Source organism: Lynx rufus, unplaced genomic scaffold (assembly GCF_022079265.1).
Source record: "Lynx rufus isolate CCGP_SWC_20201006 ecotype Redwood Valley unplaced genomic scaffold, mLynRuf1.p SCAF_10, whole genome shotgun sequence".
Lineage (NCBI taxonomy): Eukaryota > Metazoa > Chordata > Mammalia > Carnivora > Felidae > Lynx > Lynx rufus.
This window is the reverse complement of record NW_025814824.1, coordinates 10,599,457-10,620,311: the sequence shown is the minus strand read 5'-3', so window position 1 is coordinate 10,620,311 and position 20,855 is coordinate 10,599,457. Positions and strand designations below refer to the sequence as shown.

The window sequence follows — 20,855 nt, the reverse complement described above, 5'->3', positions numbered from 1 at the left end:
CACACACCAAGCAGGCAAATTCTGAGGAGCAAAGGGACTGTGGCCTTACAATTTACAGTCAGAGAAGTCATCCTTCTTGCTAAAAGTTGTTTGTGTGTAATGTGCTTTTGAAACAGGTCTCCTGACTTCTATGAAGAAGTGAAAATTAAGCTTCCTGCTAAGCTCACAGTACATCACCACCTCCTGTTCACCTTCTATCATATCAGCTGTCAGCAGAAGCAAGGAGCCTCCGTGGAAAGTCTTCTGGGATATTCGGTGAGTCGTTTTCAACTTGCTGATTCACCCTGCGGTTGAGGGACTCAAGGTCCCTGCAGAGATCAACAACTAAATTCTACTCACTTGCTTTTTTTCCTGCCAGAAGTAGCAAAATACGCCAAGCCAGATGATAGCAAAAAGCAAACATGACCTGATGGAGCAGATGACATATTTCCGGAAGGGAGAGCTAGGGGGTGCTAGATTCTGGAAGAACGCTCACTTAGAAAAAAGCATGGCGTTGTCCATTATTTCCAGGTTTAACATATATGCTCCACATATAAAACTAGCTCTTTTTTCCCCAAGGGGAAGAAAGTTGTTTCTTTAAAAAAATATATATATGTATATATAAAAGGTAAGATAAACATTGATCTTGTTCAGACACTCACAAACACTGGCTATAAAGAAAAATGCTACTCCTTTGGCTCCGAAAGCAGTAAATCATGGATATTACTATCTTCGGAGGTCTCAGGGAATTTAAAATGCAAAGAACTTGACTGAATTACTGCTGCAAAGAGGCCTGGTCAATATCTAATCATCATTTAGTTGCATTTGATTATTGTGAGCTAGATAAATTGCCAGAATTATGTGCTGTAATAAATACCACTTTATTCTTTACATCATCTGTTTCAGTGGCTGCCAATTCTCTTAAATGAACGCCTTCAAACGGGATCCTACTGTCTCCCAGTTGCCTTGGAAAAGCTGCCCCCCAACTATTCCATGCATTCTGCAGAGGTAACCGCCAAGTTAGCCAGGAGCCCTTTCCTGGCTGGCCATGGTCTTGGACCACCTGCCCAGATGCACTTCTCATTCCCTTAGATGTGACTGAGGATGCTCAGCATGTTTGGGAGGACGGCCGTCTCTCAGCGTGTTGCATGTTCTGAGAACACGTTGCTCTGATAGGATGGGAGCAAATGTGGACGTGGAACCCCCTTCACTGAGGCATCCCCAGTTCTGAATGTCTGGCAAATGCACCTTGCACCCAAGGAAGCACCGCCTTGCATTCGCCACGACAAAGGGACTCACAGAATAATGTATTGTAAAGCACAAGGCAGATAGAGCCCTTCCGCGACAACAGCTGCTCTCAGCACAGATCCTTTTAGCAGGTTCCCACACTAACTGTCGCCGGGTTCTCCTCCTCTGGGTCCCTTGTCGCTGTCTGCAGTTGGATACCTTTATTGCTCCCGAGATGCCAATGTCGGTAGTCTTTGCTTCCTCCTGTTTCCTGTGCCACCTCTTGCGCATGCACAGTGCTGCAGTCCACCCTTTTAAGGGAGCCCGGTGGCCTCTCCGTGGTCACCACAGAGGCACTGGCCCTGCACCAGCTCTCGTGCTCCTCGTCTGCCTGGCGCAGGTTTGCATCAGTCAGTATTACTTTGAAGCAAATCCCAGACGTTATTTCATTTATAAATATTTTACAATTATCTTAAAAGATAAGGGCTCTTGTGGTGCCTGGGTGGCTCAGGCAGTGAAGCATCCGACTTCAGCTCAGGTCATGATCTCGCGGTTCTTGAGTTCGAGCCCCGCGTCGGGCTCTGTGCCGACAGCTCAGAGCCTGGCGCCTCACTTAGGATTCCGTGTCTCCCTGTCTCTGTGTCCCCGCCCCCGGCTCACACTCTGTCCCTCTCTCTCTGTATCTCACAAATGAATAAGCATTAAAAAAAAGAAAAGTTTCCAACACTGGGCCGAACAGAACTTGTCTGTGGGCTGGATCCAGCTTTGAGCCCCCATTTGTGAGTCTGTCTGAGGACTTCCAAGGGTCCGCACCCCATGCACACATCCTCCCCTTGTAGGTACAGCAAGCCTCCTTCCGTTAGAAGGCGGGAGATGCCCACACTCACGTGGCTGGGCCAGGCTGGGCGGTGCTCACTCAACGCTGTGTGATGGTGTCTCTAGAGGGTGACAATTCTAGTGGGAATTTAAGGCAAGTCCCTAAGGACTGAACAACTGCTGATCTATAAATGGTATATAAAAGAGTCCTTTTGAGTAATTAAAGCGGGAGCCTACCAGGACTGCTATTTGGAAACACGGTGTTAAAAGGGAAAGGAACTGCGGGCACTTGAAAGCATTAAAATTTCATGTCTTGTAAGATATTCTACACTTGGTCTTGACATTCCTGACTAATGGGGAAATCGCTGCAGTATTACTCCCTGGAATCCAGGATTATCACTGCTGGATGGGAGTTTAAGACCCAGCACTCACTTCTTTTTTTTTTTTTTTTTTAACAATTTTTTGTAATGTTTATTTATTTTTGAGAGAGAGAGAAAGAGAGCACAAGCGGGGGAGGAGCAGAGAGAGAGGGAGACACGGAATCCGAAGCAGGTTCCAGGCTCTGAGCTCTCAGCACAGAGCCTGATGCGGGGCTGGAACTCATGAACGCGAGATCATGACCTGAGCCGAAGTCAGATGCTTAACTCACTGAGCCACTCAGGCGCCCTACATCACTCACTTCTGATCCCTCCTTTCAGCATAAGAAAATGGGAGTTTATTTGACTTGTCAAAGTAACAGTAACTAATTCTGTGAAGAACTGAACTTGAACTCAGGGCTCCTAACTCCTGGACCACTCAGATTAGGCTTCCGGGGGGGTTATATTTGTAGAACCCTGACATTTACAGGGTCAAGTTGCTTCACTCGGCTGGTCGGTGATCAGAAAAGGGGACTGAATTGCTAACCTTTTTTTTTTTTCTTTAACACAGAAAGTCCCTTTACAGAACCCTCCCATTAAGTGGGCTGAAGGACATAAGGGAGTATTTAATATTGAAGTGCAAGCTGTTTCCTCGGTTCACACCCAGGTAAGGAACCTCAAGGTCCACTTCAGATCAGAGCCAGAAGGAAGCTGGGGGTACAGCAGAGAAACCTGTAAGGACAGGGTCCAGTAAAACATCAGTGACCGTCTTTGTGCATGGGGAGAACAAAAACAACCTTTGGTTCTTCGTGGAGACTTCCAGGCCTGTTCAGGTTTTATTTGTGGTTTAAATGAGGAAGACCTCATAAAAATGTGGAGCCCCTAGATGAAGGAACCCAGGACCTGCCCTGCTGCCCGCTGGCTGAGACGTTGTGCCAGGGGGGTCCCATTTGCAACGTTTTCTTCTGCTGTCTCATTTCCCTCTGTCATCCTGCCATCTCTCCAGCTTTCCCCCATGCCAGTTCGACATGCCGTCCGTTTCTGGCCCCTGCCTGCACTTTACGTGTGCTCAGACCCCCCGTTTGGCAACGTGTCTAACCTGGTGTCCTTGCCTCTGCTTACAAACCATGCCAGAGTCCAAAGCATGTTTTCTTCAGTTAATAGTTATCAGGAGATTGTTTTGGGGCGCCTGGGTGGCTCAGCCGGTTGAGCCTCCGACTTCGGCTCAGGTCATGATCTCACTGCTCGCGAGTTCGAGCCCCGCGTCGGGCTCTGTGCTGACAGCTCAGAGCCTGGAGCCTGCTTGGAATTCTGTGTCTCCCTCTCTCTGACCCTCCCCTGCTCATGCTTTCTCTCTCTCTCTCTCTCTCTCTTTCTTTCTCTCTCTTTCTCTCAAATATAAGATAAAACATAAAAAAATTTAAAGAAGCGATTGTTTCGTTCACACCACGGCACAGAGGAGTTCATACCCTCAGTGTGAAACAGCCTTCTGTTAGAACTCCTGGTCTGGAACGCGGGATGAGAGGCTTGGAGCTGTGTGTGTCTGTGCACCCCCTGATGAGCACGGAGGGGTGAGTCCCGTGCAACGTGTGCCGTCTGCCCCCCTAGGACAACCACCTGGAGAGGTTCTTCACCCTCTGCCACTCCCTGGAGAGCCAGGTGACCTTCCCCATCCGCGTGCTGGACCAGAAGATCAGCGAGACGTCGCTGGAGCACGAGCTGAAGCTCAGCCTCATCTGCCTGAACTCCTCCCGCTTGGAGCCGCTGGTGCTGTTCCTGCACCTGGTGCTGGACAAGCTCTTCCAGCTCTCCGTGCAGCCCATGGTCATCGCCGGCCAGACAGGTGGGAGGCCTGCGGGGCCGGGGGAGGGGGGCGGCGCCTTGCTGTGGGAACCGAGACTTCCCGGAAATCCTGAGAACAGGGGCGGTGCTATCTTCCTTTCCAATGATGACGTGAGTCCAGGGAAGCCAAGTCCACTGATTTTTTTTTTGAGACTTCCTGGATGTTAAAAAAAAAAATGCACATTAATGTAGGATGCTTAAAATTTCAGCTTTTAATGACGTATGTACTGAATGATCAGAGGCAATCTTTCAAGTTCCATTTCTTGTAATTGATGGATTTATTTTACCTCTGAGATATTTGTCTTCTTGACCAACAAAGAAATAGGGTTTCAAGAAGTCGGACAGTTCCTATTAAATGGGAGGAAAGGAACTCTCTAAATTGAAATTCAACGTGACTGCTTTTTTGTGGAGATGTAACATGCATATCTTAAAATTCACTAAAACATACAACTCATTTGTTTTTTTTTTTTTTTAACATTTATTTATTTTTGAGACAGAGAGAGACAGAGCATGAACGGGGGAGGGTCAGAGAGAGGGAGACACAGAATCTGAAACAGGCTCCAGGCTCTGAGCTGTCAGCACAGAGCCCGACGCGGGGCTCGAACTCACGGACCCCGAGATCATGACCTGAGGTGAAGTCGGCCGCTTAACCGACTGAGCCACCCAGGTGCCCCTCATTTGTTTTTTTTTTTTAAGTTTATGTATTTATTTAGAAAAATAGAGTGGGAGAAAGAGAGAGAGCGTGCAGGGGTGGGGCAAAGAGAGAGAATCCCAAGCAGCCTCCGCACTGTCAGCAAAGAGCCCGTCACGGGGCTCCAACTCACGAACCGTGAGATCATGACCTGAGCTGAAATCACTAGTCAGACGTTCAACTGACTGAGCCACCCAGGAGCCCCACAATTCACTGATTTTTAGCACATTCACATAGTTGCCCAACTGTCACTGGTATCTAATTCCAGAACATTTTCATCAGCCCTAAATTTAGGAAGCCCCCACCCATCCATAGCCACTCCCCATTCACCCTTCCCCTCAGTCCCCAGCAACCACTCAGTGGTTTTTCTGTCTTACAGTATGTTTTAAATGCTTACTTTGAACACGTTAGCACTAAGTACGATGTGTAAGACTTCCTCTGGGGACAATGTCAGGTATGACCTGGGTCCAGCGGTTCCCCCGACTCCTGCAGGAGACCAGCAGCTGTGAGGCACCTTTGTTCGGGCTGTTTTCAGCTGCACTTATGTGGTCTTGTGCCCTCCAGTCCAGCGGATGTCTTTTGGGTCCCACCCATGCTCCAGTCCTCTGCTAGGTGTTGTAGGCTTTGCAGGAACAGTCAAGAGCGTATGGGACTTACAACATGGCAAAGAGCAGCAGGACCGACAGAAGTCCTCATAGGGACACATACGCTAAATACCGGAGCAGGGGTGGTGAAAACATCCATCTGGGAGGATGAAGGAGGGTCCCAGGAAGAAGACGGTATTTGAGATGGCTTTGAAGGAGGGGCGGAGGGGAAAAGGCCAAAATGTGCAAGCAAGATGCGCAAGACAAAGGCGGAAAACCGAATGTCTGGTTAAGAAAAAAAGAGGTTTGGGGCGCCTGGGTGGCTTGGTCGGTTATGCGTCCGACTTCAGCCCAGGTCATGATCTCACGGTCCGTGAGTTCCAGCCCCGCGTCGGGCTCTGTGCTGACAGCTCAGAGCCTGGAGCCTGTTTCAGATTCTGTGTCTCCCTCTCTCTCTGCCCCTCCCCTGTTCATGCTCTCTCTCTGTCTCAAAAAATAAATAAACGTTAAAAAAAAAAAAAAAAAGAGGTTCAGAAAACAGTATCGGAAGACCCTTTCCTGGGAGTGTCAGAAGAGAAGTAAGTAACACAGTTGGGCCATGGCACGTGAGTGAGCTGGCAGGGAGGGGCCACGAACTCATAGTCTAGAACATGCCAGGTAGCCTGCAGAGCCAGGAAGAATCCCTCGGGTGCATCGTGTCCTGGGATGCTTCTTTCGTGCATCCACAGGTTAGACATCCTTGTCACAGGCAGGCCAGCGTGTCGTTCGTGGAGCTGTTGCCTCTCCGGATAGATTCCTGCAAACTGGCAAGCTCACCCCCCTCCCAGATTTCTTCCCATGCCCCCACATATCTGCACCCTGCTTTGTCTGTTCCAGCTAGTGTTTTTAAGTTTATTTTTATTTATTTTGAGAGAGGGAGGGGCAGAAAGAGGGGAACAGAATCCTAAGCAGGCTGCACGCCATCAGCTCAGTGCCTCACGCGGGGCTGGAACTCACAAACCGTGAGATGATGAGTGGAGCCGAAATCAAGAGTCAGACGCTCAACCGACAAGAGCCACCCAGGTTCCCCGTATGTTCCAGCTATTTAACATAGACTTGTTCACTAGATGGAGTGTTCATTCACCTGTTTTGAGCTTTGTAGCAAGTTGCTGCCTGTCCTGGGGGACCAAATAGTTGGAGGCACTTAAGGTACAGCATTTATTCAGAACCCATCTGTCAGGCACTATGGAAGGCACGGTGGGGAGACAAGAAAGGAGGAGAAATGCACTTCACCCCGGTGAATGCCGGGAGGCCGGATGCCTCCTCAGAGAGACAGAGTTCCCCTAGGAACGGCCAAAGAACTTTATGTGTCGGTGTCACTGAAACCCTGTACTGGGTGGTGTCAGAGCCTTCGTGGAGGAGGGGGGATTGTGCCCATCATTGAAGGGCTGCTGGGATTTTGCCGGTGGGAGCAGAGAGCACGTTCCAGGTGAGGACAACAGCATGAGAAAAATGGCAGAGCTAAGACAGAGCAGACACACGGTGGGGACTGAACAGCTACCTCATTTTAAAGGGAGTTGAATTTGAGCAGAAAAGGTACAAGACTGGATACCTAGGGTGGGGCCAAACCGTGGAGGGCTTGGGGCTCCTGAACAAGACTGTACACAGTCATCAATCATTTGGGCGGGTCCACTACGGAGGACAGCACGATACATCTCCCTTTTTATTTTTTTTTTTATTTTTATTTAAAAAAAAATTTTTTTTAACGTTTATTTATTTTTGAGACAGAGAGAGACAGAGTATGAACAGGGCAGGGTCAGAGAAAGAGGGAGACACAGAATCCGAAATAGGCTCCAAGCTCTGAGCTGTCAGCACAGAGCCCGACGCGGGGCTCGAACCCACGGACCGCGAGATCCTGACCTGAGCCGAAGTCGGACGCTCAACCGACTGAGCCCCCCAGGCGCCCCACATTTCCCTTTTTAGTTTAATCTGTGGCCCCAAGAATCTGCGTGCTACAACAGCACATCTCAGACCCGAGCGCACCTGAGAATCACCTGGGCATCTTGTTAAATGCGGATTCTGACTCCGGAGGTCCGGGGCGGGGCCCGAGAGTCTGCATGTCTAACTGGCTCCCGGGTGATAGTGCTCATGTCAGTGCGGGTCCCGCTGAGTAACACCAGGTCACAGCACGGTTGAGAGGGGGAAGGGGGTCTAGACGGTCTCAAGTCTTTGTTGCGAAGAGCCACAGTAGACCCCGTCTCAAGTCCTGGCCACAGGGGGAGATGGGGAAGGAAATGTGCAAGTCGTTCCCAGTAAGCAGAGCTGGGGAGGAGGGTGGCCCTGAAACCGCTCACTCTGCCCCGGCCCGCATCGTGACCTGCCTGGTTCGGCTGGTCGGCAGCGAGGACTCCTTGGCACAGCCCCGGAGAACATTCTACCTCTGATCCATTGGGGACCCAGCCCTAGAGAACATTCCACCTGGATTCATTAACGACTGATGATGAGGCCACCCGTTCTTCTCTCGGTTCCTCAGCCAACTTCTCCCAGTTTGCCTTTGAGTCCGTCGTGGCCATCGCCAACAGTCTGCACAACAGCAAGGACCTGGCCAAGGACCAGCACGGGAGGAACTGCTTGCTGGCCTCGTACGTGCAGTACGTCTTCCGCCTGCCGGAGCCGCCCAGGGAGTCGCCCAAGTCAGGTAGCGTGGCCCCCGGTGTGGGCATCTGGTGGGCAGGCCCCCCCCACCCCCACCCCACTGCCACGTAATTAAAAATATAAGAAAATGCCCAACATCACCTCTTCCACGGAAACTTATTTTCCGGGTAAAACCCGTTTTGTTCATTTGTCACTTATTTTTGTATCAGTGATACAAAACGGAACGTGAATGCTGAATTGAGAAGTTTATTTCTAGAGCTTTCCCTCTTGCTTCCTTCCTGCCTCGCTCCCTCTTTGTATACCGTAGGCACTTCTTTTTTTCCGCCGGTGGGATGACTCTCACTGGTCTTTACCTGGTGGGTAATTTCTGATGCAGGCGAGGATCTTTTCTTTTCAAAGATGGCTCAATGACAACAGGAATGTAGGACGCTAGGATGATAATGACCAGGGACACAACACATGTCTGACTGTCGTGGTGAGCACTGCTTCCTAAACGTCTCATTATGAAGAAAAGAAATCCCTGTCCTCATTTCCCCCAAACTAAACTTTTGAAATAACAATGGTGCCTTTCTCCGGTCTTCCCAATTAGTTACAGAGGTAAGAATCGCCCCGTGCTTCTAGTCAGCAGGATATGAAAAGTAGCGTTACCAAGTTTACAAACCTCCAGGTCCTACCTAGCAAAGAAACTTGCCGTTTTTATTAGTCCACGCAGCCTCATTGCAAGTAAACCTGTAATCTCGACTGAGGTTTTTTGTGTAAGTTTTTTTTTTAATGTTTATTTATTTTTGAGAAACAGAGAGAGTGAGCAGGGTAGGCGCAGAGAGAGAGAGGGAGACAGAATCCGAAGCAGGCTCTGAGCTGACAGCAGAGATTCCGATGCTGGGCTTGAAGTCGCAAACCATGAGATCTTGACCTACACCGAAGTCGGACGCTTAACTCCCTGAGCCACCCAGGTGCCCCTCGACTGAGTTTTTACAGAACTGGTAATATCTCATAGACTCACATAATCACTTTTGAAGACGTACACATCACAGTGAAAACTGATAAGAGGCTCAGAGGATTCCTTGGATTCTCAGATCTCAGAACACCTCGCGGGACTTTTAAAGCTGTCTTAATGTAAATATTAATAAGTTTAGAAGTCCACATTTCTAGCTTGTCTAGAACCATCAGAAGCTCCAGTAGCCCTGGGGTTGGCTCAGTAGCCGCCTCTGCCTTTGGATGAGGTGTGTGTTCCCAGCTCCCTGCTGCCTCCCACCTTATCAACTGCCCCTTGGACCTCCCCCAGCATTTGATATAAGACCCTAATTCCAAGATCTAATCAGGTGGGTTTTCGTTCCACTCCCTCCCTTCCCCTTTCAAGCACCGTAAGTGACTCTGATCCCCTTTCTGTTGACATGTCGGTACCTGGCGGGGTGCAGGCGCCCCCGCTGGCCTCCCTGACCCTCGCTACCACACCTTTGGACGCACATCCGCTGCCGCCGTGAGTTCAAAGCTGCTGCAGGCGCGGGTGATGAGCAGTAGTAATCCAGACCTCGCGGGGCCACACTGTGCAGCAGACGAGGAGGTAAAGAACATCATGTCGTCAAAGGTAGGGAAGGTGTCAAACCCTGAAAGGTGACGCGAGCTCTTTTCGTTTTTCACCGAAACTTGGCAAAACGGCACGAAATCGACCGGGACCGTTGCCCCTGCTCTGCTGGCCCGATGCTCTCAGGGATTCGGCTTTGGAAGTGATCGAGACCATTCTGCCAACGGGCAGAGGCAAGCCTGGCATTTGAAGATCTGCTCAGTTAGTTGCCCCTGGTGGGAAATCTTTAGGGGATAGCTGATTGAGCCGCATGGGGTCCATGGATTCTGTTTGCAAAGAAGCAAATGTAACTTTGATTGTTTTTCAGATGACTAGAATGGTGTTGTTGCCATTGTTGTTTTTAAATATTCATTCACATCCATAAGTTGATTTCCCCATATAATAGTTCCAAAGAGCGAAGCCAGGTTTTATAAACAAAAACCGAGATCCTGAGAGGGTTGATGACTTGGGCTGTCCTGTTTTCCTACCATGAATTCTTTGCTTTTTCTTGGCACAATTTTTTATTTTGTAACACTTGAAAATTTATAGAATTGTTGTGAATATAGTACAGAAAGTTTTTGTATACTCCTTACCTAGTCTCTCTTTTATTAACATTTTACATTAGGAACGTACATTTGTCACAATTAACTATTGTTGATCCATTATTATTTTTATTAACTAAAGTTTCATATCTTATTCAGATTTCATCCGTTTTTCCCTAATGCCATTTTTCTGTTCCAGGATCCCATCCGGGATACCACAGTATATTTTGTAGTCCTGTCTCCTCAGTCACCTCTTGGCTGGGACAATTTTGTAGGCTTCCCTTGGTTTTGATGACCTTGACAGTTTTGAGGAGTCTTGGTCAGATATTTTGTAGAATGTGTCTCATCTGAACATTTTTTTCAAAATTGTGATAGAATCATGAAATTCACACTCCTGAGTGTGTAATTCAGTATTGTTGTTTGTTTTTCCATAAAGCTGCCATCTGAATTTTTTTCCCCAGTTATCTATGGATCTATGGATAAGCTTTTAGAGTAATTTCATTTCCCCTGATTATGATAAATCAAACTCCTAGGTGTTGACATAATTTCTCTTACAAAACCCGCCCACTGGAGACAGTGTGTTGTGAGAAAAATGATTTGGAGACCAGAATTGGGTCTCAACTCTATCATCCCCCCAACTGAGGGGTCAGGGGCAAGTCTGATCCTGCCCTGGGCCTCCTTTTCCTTGTCTCTGTGGAGTTTCTGAACCATGGATGAATTTAAGAAACACCTAGAGATCCACTACCAAAGATTCTAACAATCTAGAGTGTGCACCATATGAAATTGTTTCTATTCTACCTTTTTTGACTTCCACAATCAACCCACGGCTTCTGAGAGTCAGAATTTGGTCAAATTTCTGAAATGTTCTGAGCCAGATGTTAACCACAGACACTGTCAAAAATGAAATTATATAAACTAACAATTAAATAAGCTGTATTAACCAAAAAATAATCTAAATGTAATATGGTATCTTGGATTGCATGTTAAAACTGAAACTCTACGTTAGCGGAAAGACTGGTAAAATCTGAATCTGTGGTTTAGTTGCTAGTCATGAGCCCATGTTAATTTCTCAGTTTTGACAAAGGTATCATAGTTATGTAAGATACTAACATCGAGAGGAACTGGGCAAAGAAGGGTACACAAGAACTCTGTACTACCTTTGCAACTTGTCCATAAATCCAAAATTATTCCACTTTAGAAAGGTAGTATTGAAACGCCCTTCCTCACTATTTTGCTACGTTTTACTCTTATCTGTGTTCTTGAGGTCATTTGTGTCTGTTGTATTTGTATGGAGGATATACAACAGAATGATTTGCTAGGACACATCTCTTCCCAACGCTCTGTTCAGTGACGTTATGTTAACCTGAAATCTGCCACGATGAAAGCACTTACAGCACAGAAATAGGCAAATGCTGCACACCAGCTCCTCCCCCTCAGAAGCCGATTGTTACCTTTGCCAGCACACCATGGTCCAACCTCATATTTAAGGTCCCTTTAAGCGTTAGCATTTTCTGATGGCCCCTGGGGGGAAGGGAGGGGAAATAGCCTGCAGCTATCAAGGACAGCCTTGATCATTCTGGTGTCCTTAATAAAAATGAAATTATTAAATTTCTATGTGGATTGGGTTAAGAATTTTCTAATCGTGTTGTAGCAAGGGGAGAACGTTTTGTCCACAGTGGTTTTTGACAATTTTTAAAATACAGTGTTTTAAGAGCCCACGACAGTACCATACTAGCCCACAGAGAGGCGCTGTTCCCACACTTTATTTTTCACGCCCTCCCAATAAAGTCACAACATGGAAGGGAGTTCGGCAGCCCGTGTTCTTAACGAGGCTTTAACTATAGGTCACTCTACACACTAAACTGCTAACAGTGATTATCTCAGGAGCAATAAAATTAAATGTGACCTTACATTCTTCGCTTCGTTTTATATTTATGGCAATTGTCTTTCCTTTGTAACCAGAAAAAAAAAGGCAGAAATGTATTGGAAATGAGTTCTGAGGTTGTGATTCCCAGACCACAGGCTCATCTGTGCAGTGAACCAGTGTCAGTGGACAGATACATCATGGTTTGTGTTTTTCAGATTGCTGATCGTAACTGCAACCGAATGTCTTACTATGGGTCTGGCAACAATGATGTTCCCAGTTCGACCACAGCCCCAAGGCCAGCCAGCAAAAAGGTACAGAGCCGGGCAGTGTGACTACAATTTGCCCGTGTCCTCTCACTATGGTTTATAATAGACACCATCAAAGTGCTCTCCTCCCTCGTTCTCACCCTCCTGACACACACACACTTTTGTAGCTCTGTCCCTCATCCTCCATTTTTTGACCAATTGGTCTCCTATTCAGTGAGTGGTTCTCCAAATTTCCATGCATTCAGAAGTACCTGGAGGGTTTTTTTTTTTTAATGTTTATTTATTTGGGGGGGGGGGTTGGGTAGAGCGCAAGCAGGGGAGGGGCAAAGAGACAGGGTCCAGGCTCTGAGCTGTCAGCACAGAGCCCGATGCGGGGCTCTAACTCAAGAACTGCGAGATCATGACCTGAGCCGAAGTCAGACCCTCAATACTCTGAGCCACCCAGGTGCCCTGCCGGAGGGTTTGTTAAAACTGATGGCTGCACCCTACTCCCAGAGTTTCTGATCCAATAGATCTGAAGTGGAGCCCAAGAATTTGCATTTCTAACAAGTTCCCAGGTGACGGTTTTAGAAGCACTGCATTAGTTTCTTTTTCAGTAGCAGGTAAGCCGAGGACAGTTGGTTCTCAACAAAAGTGAATGGCAATAATTAGGTATCAGTTATTTCAATACTAGATCAAATGACAGGAAATGCTTCCTCAAAATTCATTTGTTTTTAAAAATCTTTTTAATGTCTATTTATTTAATTTTGAGAGAGAGAGAGACAGAGCACAAGCAAAGGGAAGGGCAGAGAGAGGGAGACACAGAATCGGAAGCAGGCTCCAGACTCTGAGCTGTCAGCACAGAGCCCATCGTGGGACTTGAACTCACACACTGCGAGATCATGAACTGAGCCAGAGTCAGACGCTTAAACGACTGAGCCACCCAGGCGCCCCAAAACTCTTCGTAATCGGGAGTGCCTGGGTGGCTCAGTCAGTTGAGCACCGACTCTTGATTTTGGCTCAGGTCATGATCTCACGGTTCATGAAATGAAGCCCCGCGTCAGGCTCTGAGCCTACAGCATGGAGCCTGCCTGGGATTCTTTCTCTTCCTCGCTCTCTACCTCTCCCCCACTCATACTGTCTCTGTCTCTCTCAAATAATGAATAAACTTAATTCATTCTAATCAGCTTTACTTATGAGTTCAGAGACTTTACAAACTGCTCGCCAGAACATCCTATATAAAAAAAATTCTCCCGCCCCAGTCACGGCCTGTGTGGTCTAAGGGGTGGGGGTGTCTTTCTTAGGATTTCTCCTCTGCCAGGCACCCAAGAATTGCTCCTTTATGGTAGTTACTTAAGCCCTTGAGTGTCTTTCAAGACCCTTATTAAAATCTAAGTATGCTGATTGGAAGGATAACACAGTAAGCCGTTTGCAACAGCTGATGCCACGGGGAATGTTTATGAAACATGCAAGGAGGGAAGGAGCCTCAGCTCAGCTCACTTTGGACCAAGTGAGGGAAAGATCAAGCGTGGCGGGGTGGCGGTGCTGCCTGCGCCTGGGGGTGCAGACTTTTCAGTAGTCCAGGCACCCTATGTCTGGGGAGAGGTACCAGGAGTTACTTTTCAAAGAAGTGAAAAAAGATGGGGTCAGGTGCTGACAATAACTTTTGCACCTACTCTGAAACTTAGCTTGGGGCTTTGCAGTGACTGGTTACAAAGTCCCTCTTTTTTTTTTTTTTTTTAATTTTTTTTTTTTTTAACGTTTATTTATTTTTGAGACAGAGAGAGACAGAGCATGAACAGGGGAGGGACAGAGAGAGAGGGAGACACAGAATCTGAAGCAGGCTCCAGGCTCTGAGCCGTCAGCCCAGAGCCCGACGCGGGGCTCGAACTCACAAACCGTGAGATCATGACCTGAGCCGAAGTCGGATGCTTAACCAACCAAGCCACCCAGGCGCCCCACAAAGTCCCTCTTTTAAAAGCCATGGTTTGCCGGCAGCCAGGCTTCCTTAAGGCAGGCCATCGCGTTTGGTTTTGCACTTGCCTTCTTTTGACTTCGTTCCTGCTGGTTTCAATGACCAGAAGCCAATCGTTTCATTTCAGAGGGCAGCTGAGACAGTGTTTCTTCGGTAGCTCAGCAATAAAGGATTTAGCTGCTTGGCTGTCTCCTGTAACGTCAGGAGCAAGGTGTTCTTGTAATAATGTTGCCTGGTAAGCAACATAAATTACTTTAAGAAGCAGCTTATCCTCTAATCTCTTCTTGTCATAAGACTCTGGCAGTCAAACTGACCTATTTTCCAGAGGTTACCTTTGAAGCTAGCGGAGCGTGTCTTTCCTACCGGGGCAAGATCTGGGCGTAGCCAACTTACGTCATAGGCACACTTAGACCACCTGCTACATTAACCTTCCGCCTCCTGGCGCTCTCAAGGGGGTGAGCTTCCTGGCAGTCTCCTAACAGCAGACAAACGCCTTCTTTCCGTGTGTTAAGATTATAAAGATTTGACTCACCTGGAAGAATGAAGGGGGGGCCTCCTGACAAGCTGAAACATCTAAGCATTTTGCACCCATCGCCATTAACCGGCTAAGGATATAAATAGAATACCCAGCCATCTGCACATGGGTTTTTCCATGAGTCTCCCTTTAGCTTACTAACTCTCAAATGTTAATGTCCGTGAGATAGTGAATTGGGTTCCTTGCACACTGTTCAGGGTGGGTGCTGGAAAGGTTTGTCAAGGGCAGCCTTTGCTATAATCAATTTTTGTTTTAGGGATTGAAGACTTAACTGCCATTGTGCTGGTATCCTCGCATGTGGTGTTAGGATGCTCAAATCGTTTTTTTTGTTTTCTTTTTATTTTATTTTATTTTATTTTATTTTATTTTATTTTATTTTATTTATTTTTCAATATATGAAATTTATTGTCAAATTGGTTTCCACACAACACCCAGTGCTCATCCCAAAAGGTGCCCTCCTCAATACCCATCACCCACCCTCCCTTCCCTCCCACCCCCCATCAACCACACCCAGCATGGAGCCCAGTGTGGGGCTTAAACTCAAGACGCTGAGATCAAGACCTGAGCTGAAACCAAGAGTCTGATGCTTAATCAACTGAGCCACCCAGGCACCCCTCAAATAGTTTAGCTCTCACCCACAGAACGATAAAAAATAGTTCATCTATATTTATGCTCGGTTTTATGATCACCAGATTAGCGAAATCCAATGAAAATAGGCAGATGCCATTTTTGCCATTAGTTAAGGTGGCCGCCCATCTCTGTTTGCCCAGGACCAAGGGTTCCCTGGGATGCAGGACTTTTCTGTTTCCAGACCAAGTCTCAGGAAAACTGAGATGAATTGGTGGCCTTACCTTTATTCTTGAACTTCCTCCCAAGCAAAGCTGTTGTCAAAGCGTTAATAAGTAGCCAGATAAACCAGGGAATGGGAAATGTACAAAGATGCCACAGTCACCACCTGCTACGTTTGCTGTTGAGCAGTTAGATAACTCGAAAGGAAGCGTAGACGTAGAGCAAAGCCGAGAACTTCCAGCATCTGACCCTGGGACATAGGAGTTGAGAAATGCTGAGTTCCCCGCTGTTTAATGCAGAAGATCTGCTCATAAGCCCAACCCGTCGTGTTTCCTACAATGCCATAGTGCGATTATAAAAACAAGAATTGTCTTATCTGGAACAGAGCTTAATTTTTTTAATGTTTATTTTATTTTTGAGAGAGAGAGAGAGAGAGCAGGGGAGGGGCAGAGAGGGAAACATAGAATCCAAAGCAGGCTCCAAGCTCTGAGCTGTCAGCACAGAGCCCGATGCGGGGCCTGAACCCATGAACCACAAGATCCTGACCTGAGCCAGAGTCAGGTGCTTAACTGACTGAGCCACCCAGGCACCCCTGGAAGAGAGTTTAGATACCACCTAGGCAACAGTTCTCGAATTGAGGTCCCTGGACCAACAGCACCAGCGTCACCTGGGAACCTGTTAGAAATACAGATTCTCAGGTCTGGCCCCAGACTTACAAGGTCCAAATCCAAATCCCTGAGGGCGGACCCAGCAGTCTTCGAGTCTCAACAATCCCTCCACACACACACACATTCCAGTTTTGACCACCATTGCCAGCAACCAACAGATTTATAGATGAGAAAACTGAGAGCCAAGAGAGGAATGGCTTGCACGTGGTCACACAGATAATTTGCCCCACGGGCCGAGAGGAAAGTAACAGTCTCAGCCCCACCTGCAGGGTCACTCCCAGGCGAAGGCCATTCCTTCAGACCTAGCCCTCTTCCACGATACCACCACCAGCCTCCTCCCACCTGCCTAGAAGATTCTCCGTGTCAGGTTACCTGAGCGCTGACCTTGCCATCCAGCTGCGGTCTGGGACACCTAGGACATGTGCGTCAGTAACTAACAAGCCACTAGAGAGAAGAGGTGTCAGTGTGGAAGGCCCTTGCCATCTCAGACTGGTTTCTCTGGTTCTCGTCCAGCATTTCCACGAGGAGCTTGCCCTGCAGATGGTGGTCAGTACCGGGATGGTGAGAGAAACCGTCTTCAAATACGCCTGGTTCTTCTTCGAGCTTCTGGTGAGATCCTTGCGTGTTTGTGTGTCTACCCTGTAGGGCGTGAGAAACACGTTGCAGAAAGGCAGCGCAGTTGCCCAGGTTGGGGACTGACGTTTTTTCCCCTGAGTTGCTCCTGCTGAAAATATGGGATCGTTCCCTAAAATCCAACTCTGCCTCACTCCTCTGCCCGTCTTCCTACCCATGCTTGCCGATGCCACCTTGAGAATGTCCCTCCCGCCTGTAGCTTCTCGCCGTCCTCACCACCCCACACCCGGCTGAGCTGCCATCGTCTGCCGGGTGCTTCTTACAATTCCTTTCTCCTTGCACGAGTTCGTTTTTGGGCTGGCCCGGTCATTTCGCACGGGGGCTGCCGATTCTAAACAGGTCGTGTCGCCCTCCTCTTGAAAACCCTTCACCGATTTCCAGCGTGCCGGAAATACAGCACAAATTTTATCATGGCTTATGAAGCCCTTATACGATTATGTTTCCCTCCGTCTCTCACCTGGGCTCATACTATCCTCCTCTCTTCGTTCAGCCACGTCGTTCCCAGTTTGGTTCTTGTAAGACGCCGTGGCCTTTCCAGCCTCAAAGCCTTTCTCAGATTCTCCCTCCCCTCCCTACCTCCCATCCCCTGCCCCCGCCCAGGCACGCACATTTTGGGTTCTTCTCTTCGGGGTTCAGCTTAAACGTCACCACCCCTGAGAGGCCTTTCTGACCCGCTTATGCTGTAATATGTCTTCCTCTCTGCTGTTCTTCAAACACCCTGTTTATTTCCATTCCAGCAATCATCCCGATTTATATTTGTCTTTCCGTCTTGCTTATCCAACTGCTAGGATTTGGGTCTGTCTTTATGATCCTCTCTGTAGCCCCAGCACACTGCTTGCTACCAGACAAGCACCAACTGATATTTATTAGGGAAAGAAAAAAAATGAAACTTGCAAATCTGTTTACCCTCCAACTTCTATCAGATCTCTACTAGAAGGGCAGAAGGCACAGCTGTAGTCCTTCGTTTTCGCATGAAAAGAACAATACTAATACCCAGTTTTTGAATCATCACTGGAAGGGAAAAGAAAGCAACTAAGAATATCCGTTTTATCAATGTTGATAAATGGAGATAAATTTTGATATGATGTTAAATGAAAAAGGGATACAAGCGTAGATACCAACCACAGCTGACTCGTGAACACTGTAGGGGAGAGGAACGCCATCCCCCCCAAGATGAAAATTCAGATATAACTTTGACTCCCTCCACGACTTAACTAAGAGCCTCCTGTTGACGGGAAGCCTTACCAGTAACATAAACAGTCAGTGCATGTTTTATACGTTATGTGTGTCATATACTGTATTCATACAATAAAGTAGGCTGGAGAAAAGAAAAAATGTTAAGCAATCATGAAGAAGAGGAAATACATTTACAGGACTGTACTCTACTTATTAAAAAAAAAAATCCGCATGTAAGCGGACCCTCGCCGTTCAAACCCATGTTGCTCAAGAGTCAATTGTACATAAAAATGTATATACAGACAATCTCGGGGATTAGGGTTAGGAGTGGATTAGGATTTAGTGATAGAGTTAGCTTTATAGTCACTGGGTTCTTTCCGCTGTGACATTAAGTCAGTAATTTTTGTTTTAAGAGAGAGAGGGTAGGATTTCCCCCTGAGCTCTAGTTTATCTATGTAAGTTCAAGCCTAAGAAAAAGGGAGCAGTACTGAATAATAGGATAGATATTAGACAACAAGGGGTCAAAGGAAACAGAAATAAAAGTCATCCTGGGGAGGAAATGAGAAGAGATGTGCAATCGGGTTAAAAGGAAGTCAGCCCGTGCCACAAAAACATCCAGGATTCAAATCTTTGAGCTTTTCACCGAGTCCCGACCCCTAGCTGGGGAAGGGTGTTTGCTAGAGAGGCATCTTTTCAAGGCCCAGTCTGGAATTCTTACAACAGAATCTCCCAGGGGGTGTTTAGTAAAAATGAAGCGGATTTTAGAGACCCTCCCTAGGACTACTGAATGAGGTAAGGAGAGGAGGACCCCAGGAGTGCACATCAACCTGTCTCCCTGGGGGACTTGTGAGCACCCCTGAAGATCCACTAGTCCACACCATCCCTGCCCCACGAGGCGTCAACAGAGCCGAGGGTCTTCGTACCCAGCCGGCACCACAATTTCCCGTTCTAAAAGCCAAGTTCATTAAGGTGGGCGGCCACAGCCTCCAAGTGTTGTAGCAACAACGTCAGCCCTGAGACACGAGCTCTGTGCTCTGGCAGCAAATGAACTGGCCTTGAAACCCTCTCGAGGCGTGAGAAGCATCAACACCAACATGCCATTCCTGTACGTCCCTGTACTCACCCCACTCGCCGTCAAGTTTCTCCACGTGAAGGAGATTCACTCGGGTCATCGTCCATCTGTACACAACTCATGCAGATAATCTTAAACCGAATTCATCTATCAGATGGCACGTGAAAAGTCGGGTGGCAAAAACGAAATTCGATGTTGTGGAATCTCAAACAAACCAAGTCCCAACGTATCCCCGTTAAAAAATATCTCACGTCATTTACGCATACACACGCACACATATGTACACACACATGTCACCTAGTCATTCTTAGATATTATTTAGTAGTTACATATTATAAGCACAATTGCGAGACCGGGGAGCCAAAACTCTGATGAGGTTCTCAAACTCTGCTATGTCAGGGTTCCAGTAGCAGCCCTAAGGGCTCCTTAATACGTCCTTGAAACCCCAGTAAAGACCTGTGTGTGAGAAGTACCCTGGGGAGTCATCCCCATTGCACACACAGGACACGAAGACTGAAGCAGGGTTCGCCCAGCCCGCTCAGCCCCCGAGGGCCAGAGACTCAAGGGCTCTCGTCCAAAGTCAGTCCTCTTGCCCCTTTGCCTCTCCTTGGAAGCTCAAAGTTACAAAACGCTTCCTTAGCCTAATGTATTAATCACATGCGACACTTTTATATTCAGAAGTCACCTTGAATACACTGCTTCTCCCATGCCCGGCCAGAATGGACTCAGCCTTTTGAGGGCTCAGTGGCTCCACCTGGCATCTTAGAGCTCCGTCTGTATTCTCAGAAGGTGTCACAATGACTGTCCTTCTTCTAATCGTGTAACTGCTGGCATCCCTGAGGAGGGAAAAATAATCCCATCCGAAATGTAGTGTGCATCTTCCCAGCTATGCGCCGGGCACCGTTTTAAGCACTGTCTCATTTAGTCCTCGAACAGCCTGGAGGCCAGAGTTTGCTCTCACCCCCAGTCTATAGATGGGGTTGCAGGAACTGTGGTGGCCATAAGGAGGGCTCTGCGGGTCAGCCAAAGGCTTCGTCTGTACCCCTTTACTGCCCTTAACTGCAGGGAGCTATGGAGAACTGCAGGGAGCCACGGTTCCAGAGAACCATGGAAAAGGTGAAAATTGCTTTTGATCTTGCACATTTATTGATTAGGACTCTGTGGCCCTGGGAGAGGAAGCGGAAGCTAAAGTTGCTAGCCCTCCTTCCCTCTGGGAGTCCCTGATGCTAAACAGAGGAGGGAGTTGGGAAGAAATCTCCTGCCGATCTGAGCCAATGGAAGCTGTTGGTCCACAGGCAGATCACCCAGGACGCTGCTCTTACCCGGGGCTCTGGGTGTTGTAACCAAAGTGTGCCAGGGTCCCAGTAGGACGGCCTTGGCATCTCTCAGAAGGCCTCACAGGGAAGCACTCATCAAAGCGACTGGGCCAGGTGTGAGCACATGGGGTTGGCAAGGCACGGAGGGAAGAGTCTTTGTCTCTAAAGGATCAAGGGCGGGGAACAGTGCAACTGGGACTTAAGACAAAGCTGAGACAGAGCAGAGGGTCCCCATGACAGGAGCTGGATTCCTACAGAAATGTCCCCACGAGCAGAAGCTTGCCGCGGCCCCGATGAGGTCAGCAGAGTAGACATACAACAGGACCTCCGTGTCCTCTCCCTCA

At 47.9% G+C, this 20,855-nt stretch overlaps 1 protein-coding gene across 6 annotated transcripts in view; it reads left to right on the top strand.

The window, feature by feature from the left end:
• DOCK8 (dedicator of cytokinesis 8) overlaps window positions 1-20,855 on the top strand; it is a 232,989-nt gene that overhangs the window by 144,600 nt on the left and 67,534 nt on the right. For 5 of the 6 annotated variants that reach the window (XR_006966110.1, XM_047101620.1, XM_047101627.1 and 2 more), the window contains 8 exons: window positions 117-255; window positions 886-987; window positions 2,950-3,045; window positions 3,987-4,221; window positions 8,008-8,172; window positions 9,548-9,717; window positions 12,318-12,413; window positions 16,828-16,923. Coding sequence is in view for 5 of the 6 variants with exons in the window: in XM_047101620.1 (XP_046957576.1) it covers window positions 117-255; window positions 886-987; window positions 2,950-3,045; window positions 3,987-4,221; window positions 8,008-8,172; window positions 9,548-9,717; window positions 12,318-12,413; window positions 16,828-16,923 (1,099 nt within the window). In the remaining variant the exon portion in view is untranslated. The remainder of the gene's footprint in view (window positions 1-116; window positions 256-885; window positions 988-2,949; window positions 3,046-3,986; window positions 4,222-8,007; window positions 8,173-9,547; window positions 9,718-12,317; window positions 12,414-16,827; window positions 16,924-20,855) is intronic. The other variant, XM_047101599.1, reaches the window with a different exon arrangement.